Source organism: Panthera uncia, chromosome F2 (genome assembly GCF_023721935.1).
Source record: "Panthera uncia isolate 11264 chromosome F2, Puncia_PCG_1.0, whole genome shotgun sequence".
Taxonomy (NCBI): domain Eukaryota; kingdom Metazoa; phylum Chordata; class Mammalia; order Carnivora; family Felidae; genus Panthera; species Panthera uncia.
Window position 1 is genome coordinate 81,910,960 of NC_064812.1, and position 6,597 is coordinate 81,917,556.

The 6,597-nt window shown below is 44.8% G+C and overlaps 1 protein-coding gene across 1 annotated transcript in view; it reads right to left on the minus strand.

The window, feature by feature from the left end:
• Positions 1-3,502, minus strand: part of SPIDR (scaffold protein involved in DNA repair) — a 429,134-nt gene extending 425,632 nt beyond the window's left edge. The window contains exon 1 of the mRNA XM_049633718.1: positions 3,353-3,502. Coding sequence (XP_049489675.1) covers positions 3,353-3,385 — 33 coding nt within the window. The 5' untranslated portion in view covers positions 3,386-3,502. The remainder of the gene's footprint in view (positions 1-3,352) is intronic.
• Between the last annotated feature and the right edge of the window lie 3,095 nt (positions 3,503-6,597).

Genomic DNA, 6,597 nt, shown 5'->3' on the forward strand with positions numbered 1-6,597 from the left:
AAAAAAAAAAAAGAGCCATCTGTAGGGGCACCTGGATGGCTTAGTTGGTTAAGTGTCTGACTCTTGATCTCAGTTCAGGTCTTGATCTCAGAATCATGAGTTCAAGCTCTGTGCTGGGTGTGGAGCCTACTTAAAAAAAAGAGAGAGAGAATCATCTATAAATGAATTAATACATCAGAATCATGAGTTCAAGCTCTGTGCTGGGTGTGGAGCCTACTTAAAAAAAAGAGAGAGAGAATCATCTATAAATGAATTAATACATCTATAAGGCTTTGAGCACAAGTTAGGTCCAAAATAATTGATTATGTAGACAATAAGAAGTGAAATGCTTAAGCAGAGGAACAACAGTATTAATTAAAGTGGTGTCTAAGGGAAAGTCATCTCTGAAGATGGAACAGAAGCAAGCTACATGGCTGGCACCACAAAAAAACTCCAAACACAAATGACTTTGGGCCTGACCTAGGGTGACAGAAAAGAAAAGGAAAAAGGAAAAAAGTATTGGGGGAGCTAGCCTCCAGGATCACTTCCTATCATTCCTACCTCTTGGCATTCACATGCTCTGTAGCCCCTCTCACACTGTACATGGTTGATCTATGTGACAAAAAGAATAGGACAGAAGAGGTGGGATGTCACTTTTGAGACTGTTATAAAAGACACCAGGGCTTAGCCCCTCCCTGTCTCTTTCTCTTCGGAAAGCCAGTCGCCATGTTGTGAGAACTGCCCTACGAAAGTGGCAAGGAACTGACACTCGCTAACAAACACACGGGTGAGTCTGGAAGTGGATCCCCAGGCTCTGTGACCCTTCATTTGACTGTACCTTGTAGAAGACACTAAGCTGGACCCAGCCAGTTGAGCCATTCCCAGATTTCTGACCTTCAGAAACTATATGAAAAAACAAGCACTTATTTTAAGCTGCTTCAGTTTTGAGACAATCTGTTAAATAGCAATAGATCACTAATATAATTATTGACAAGAAAAACTGGTAAGTTCTTGAAAACTAATAGAATCAGAGGGCAGAACTGAGTCTCAAGTCAAACACTAGGATTTCTAAGGATGTACTGTGAATGCCTGACATTAACTTTTGGTTGCCAAGGCATCCATTTCAGAAGACATCCATCTTGAACAAACACAGCACCAGTTATATGACACAAACCAACAAGATCAGGAATTAAGCTGCCCCTACCCATGAAGGTCCCTCTTTCAGAAAACCCTCGGTAACCTACATAACTGACTATCTGAGTGACTTCACTTCTCCCTTCTGGTGCTCTAATTCCCACCCTTAGGCTTTAAATTAGCCAATAAAGAATGAACCTCCAAAACCCTAGACACCCCACCCTCAGACCTCAGGTTTTCTTGCTCTCCTCTTCCCCCAGCCCCCCTCCACCTCACTGGGTAGCACGTGGGTGTGCAATGTACCCTCCAGGACCTGGGAGTTGTAAATCTTGCTCCTCAAACGTCCCTGATGTTTGTTGCTGAAGTGCATCCTGCAATCATAACAATAACCACAAGGTCTGGTCCAGCCACAACACTGGCCCTGCTCAGGGAAAACGGCTCAGTACAAGTAATCCAGGGGCCCAGGCAAGTGCCTCGGGCATTCCTAGTCAAGCATCACTGTCAATAGACTGAGACCAACAACTTGCAGGAGAAACTGTCAGGGCTTAGTGGATTAAGGGTAAGAAATTGATAATTTCATGATACACTGAGTTTAAACGGAGCTCAAGGAAAAGGTCAAATACACATCTGAAAGCTATATAGCTGTGACAGCTAACTCAAAGTATGAGGTTGCCAAGAATAAATGTGTAAAGTAAGGAAAAGCACAAGGTCAAAACTTAGAACATGGCAGGAACAGAGTAAAGAGAAGTAAACAAGCAGATGCCAGACAGGGAGGGAATCAGGATAAGCAACAGACAGGGATGCTCCTCCCTCCCGCCCCCAAAAAATCAATAAAAGCACGTGATAAATGTGTCAAATGCTAGAGTGACCATGATTTAACAAATTCATATATTTCCTTGATTTTTTTTTTTTTTACATTTGACTGTATCTGGAATCAGGACGTCTCATAATCAATAGGTATGTTTGACAGAGGTTTCTTTTACTCCACACAGTTACAAAATTGAGACTGACAATCTTTCTCTGCTTTCCAGAAGCAAAGAAACATAACAATGATAAGGAAGCTGAACCAGTATATGTGGACTCTTTTTTGCCAAGAAGTTTTTGGTAAAAGGAAAAAGTCAAAAAAGGAGGCCCTGTGTTTGCTTTTTTAAATTTTAGTATGATGAGACAAGCATGTTTGTAAGCAAGGAACTTAGAAACAGCTTTTTCAAATTTTTTTTTAATATTTCAGTTTATTTTTGAGACAGAAAGAGACAGAACACAAGTGGGGGAGGTGCAGAGAGGGAGACGCAGAATGTGAAGCAGGATCCAGGCTCCCAGCTGTCGGCACAGAGCCCGATGCGGGGCTCGAACCCACGAACCCGTGAGATCATGACCTGAGGCAAAGTCGGATGATTAACGGACTGAGTCCCCGAGGCGCCCCAGAAACAGCTTTAAAAAGGCCATGGCAAACACAATTTTCGGAAGGAAAAGATGTACTCACAAATGCAAGTACAATCATTTACATATCATTAATGTAATATTCCTACACACGCACTCCGTGCCCAGATACTGTGGTATAATTTGGTATACACAGTTTGGCAGCGGTTGGCTTCGGACTCCTCTCCCACCGACGCAGGAATAGAAAGATTCAGAAACAGTTTGGGATAGAAAGGAGAAGTGTGGCAACACAGATAACGGGGGGTGGGGGGGGGGGTGGCGGATGGCACATCCATTCCAACATCCACCGCTGTCATGTGTTCTACGACAGTCAAGAAGAGACAATGCCAAACGCTAGCGAGGGTAAATACAGCTCCCACGCTAGTTCCAGATTCAACTCCTGTCGCTCACTTCCGTCACCTCGCCAGCTGCGGCCTCTCCGCTCCGCACCTCCAGCGGTTCCCCCTGCCCTCCGCATCTCACCGGGAAGGCGAGACGCCAGACGGCCGGCGGGGGGCTGCTTCCGCACACCTGGGCGACAGACCGACCTCAGGAGAGGCACACTGCGAGGCAGGCTCCATCCACGCTCACCGACAGAACCGGCCGCAGCCTCGCCAGAGATCACGAGCCAGCACAGCGCCTGCCTCTCACCCCTCATAGCCTCTGGCCGGCCCAAGCGCTCCCTGCGCCCCGCCGGCCCGGCCGATGGGGAACCGGAGGGGGTAGGACACACTGGCGCCGGAGGGCTACGGGGAGACCGCTGAAGACAAAGCAGAGAGAGCAGGCCTGGCGTGGCACTGGTTCCCAGTCTACAACTTACCTTCCGGGTACACGAGGTACCGCCGCCAGGCATCTCTAGACGCTCAGCCACCTCCCGCGCGGAGCCTTCGCAAAGGCTCGCTGTCTCCTCAAGGTGCCGGAAAGCAGCGCGCCACCGAACTCGCTCCGCGCGCCGCACTGCGCGCTACAATTGGCGGGTGCTCGGGCGAGGGGCGGGGCTTTTCCGGACACAAGGCCCTCCCCGCGCTGCGCGCCACGCGCGCGTTGGGATTGGAGCGCTGTCGGCGGTGGGGCGGGGCTTCTCCGCCACTGCTTGCTTTCTGGGCACAAATGGGTTTAATAAAGCTGGGCTGTGAACGTGGGTAGTCGGTTACTCACCAGCTCTGAACGGGAAGGGGTTAGTGCCGTTTATCGCACTTTCCTTGTTGGGGTAGAGGTTGTGCAGAGCGAACTCTGGACAGGCTACAGTGCTGTCCTTGAGTTCCTGGTTGGGAGCTGCTACGCGGGTGCCTCTCGCGGGGTCAGCCGCCAAGTGTTTTTTCAAAAGAAGCTCATATGTGGTCTGTTTTGTCAAGCAACAACTGACCCTACATGAAAACTCGCAGTACGCTACAAATTCAATAATCAATACTTAAGGAATGGTTCTAGCTGCCTAACTCCCAAGAAAGGAGTGTTCTTTCCCTATGTGTTGGGGCGGGGCCGGGGATAGGTTAGGTATCCTGAGCAGAAATTCTCAAATATAGGAGACATTAAAATCGCCAAGATTTATTGTAACGAGGCATGACTGGATTTCAGATTCTGTAGGTCTAGGGTGGTGCCAGAGAACGTGTCTTTCTCACAAGTTCCCAGATGATATTTGATGTGGAGAACGAAGGTAAAAGAAATATAGGGGGGAAAAATTCCTTAAATTTACAGCCCATTGACAAATACTTGAGACAAGCAGAGTGACCTTCCTCAAGGAGCTTGGCTGCCTCTATGTCAATTCTTTGTTAGAGGCAAAAGGCAACCTTAGCTTGTCATTAGCCAGACCTCCAGGATCCTGTAAGTTTTGGTTAACATATGAAACTCCCTTTGGAAACTTCCTTTTTTCTATCTCCCCAAGACGCATGCTAGCAATCATGCGCATGCTAGCAATCATCCTCCAAGCATATGGCCCACTGATGCGTATCTGAAGGGTCTCATGACTAAGGTTTTATTAGATAGTTAGTAAGTGATCTTTTCCTAACAACAGCTAGCCCCTTAAGGTCCTGGAAACCTTGTTTCCAAATTCTTTAGAGACTTAAACTATCCCTAGCCCCCTGCTAACTTGAAATTATATAATCAGCCACTCCTCCTCACAACCCCAGTGCAGCTCTTTCTACTCACTGGTTCTGTCCCCGTGCTTTAATAAAACCACCTTTTTGCATGGAAGACATCAATATTGTTGGTGTTGGTCCTATAATTCACTTTGAGAGCGACAGGCAACCGCCATTTCTTAGATCCCACAAGTGAGTATACTTAAGTGTCTCATCACTTTGAGAAGTAAATTTAAAATGGAATACAATGGGAAGGGGAGCCAGGACTGAGTAGAAACCCAATTAGATCACAAAGTCTAACCAGGTAGGAATGTTCCAAAATAAAAGCGTCTGTTGTAGAAAAAACTAAAACAATGATTTCAGTAAGTTGACAAAGTATCAGCTAGGGAAAGAGAAAAGCATTCTTCATTGTACCCTTATAAGTATAGTGGAAGCGGAGTTTGGTCTTCTGCTTCAAAGAAGCACTTTTTTTTTTTTTTTTTTGCCTTTGTAAGAATACATTGCTTTGCAATTTATCCATTTTCCCTATTCATTTGCCATTATTGCCTCAATTAGGCCTTCTGACACAGTTTGACCATTTATCGTGTCTATCCTTTGGATCTTTATTATATATCTCCACCAGACTTCTCTATGCCATTCAGCTATAGCCTCATTATACTACCTGTCTGTAATCGCCACTTGAATGTCTGAGAAACTCTTCAACCTAAATTTTTCTCCTCCCCAAATAAGATAATTCTCCATCTCAGTAGTGGCACTAACATCCACCCAATAGCTCATGCTGAAACCTGGGATTTTCGTGAACACTTTTGTGTCCCTTATCCCAGTCCTGCCTGTCCCACTTTCCATTTGTAAATTTTGTCATCTAACCACTCATTCTCAGCTGCCACTGCCATATTCCAGGTCATAATTTCTTTTGCCCAAACTACCCAGTAGCTTCTAATCAGTACTTCCTCATCTACTCTTGCCCTCATCTACCACATACATAGAATCCATTCTCCATGTAAACATTCTAATGATGTCTATGCTGTCCATATTAGTCTTCCTTTCAGTTGCCAAATGTACTCTGAGGCCTCGGGGTATATGGATTTGCTACTCCATTTGCCTGAAAGGCTTTGGCCTCCTTCTGCCATGTCACTTCATACACAGCTATTAAAAATTGTTCATGCTGACAGATGGATACAAGGAGGTTTATAATATTATTCCTTACTATTCATATGTTTAAAAATAAATTTTTTTTAAATTTTTTTTAACGTTTATTTATTTTTGAGACAGAGACAGAGCATGAACGGGGGAGGGGCAGAGAGAGAGGGAGACACAGAATCTGAAACAGGCTCCAGGCTCTGAGCATTCAGCACAGAGCCCGACGCGGGGCTCGAACTCACAGACCGCGAGATCATGACCTGAGCCGAAGTCGGACGCGTAACCGACTGAGCCACCCAGGCGCCCCAAAAATAAAATTTTAAGTTGAGATTTTTAAAAACCAAAAACCAAAAAAAAAGAAACAAACAAAAAACCCTGAATCTGATCTTAGTTTCTTTGAACTCCCAAAGCTAAAACCCCCTGTTCATTTTTACATATCCTATGATACTTTGAAGATGTTCTAATAAGCATAATTTAAACAATTATTATAATTATCATCTGGCTCCACCTCTGAACCGTAAAGTAGTAACATTTCTTTCTTCTTCACATTCATATCCCCAGCACTTAGCACAATGTCTTCCATGTACAAAGCACTCAAATAAATATTTGCTGTAATGAACTAATAATTATGAAATAATTATTTCTAATAATTTGTCTGAGGTCTCACAGCTACAAAGTGTTTAGGATTAGAACTGTTGTGAGGTTCATGTTTTCTCCACTATATCATTCATAACATAGTATAATTATGAGGAATTTTCAGTTGAACAGAGACTCAGCAAAAGTGAATTACCCATAAGAAAGATAAGCCTGTGCTAGAATGGATTTTTGATTCCTACCCAGTCCTATCTTA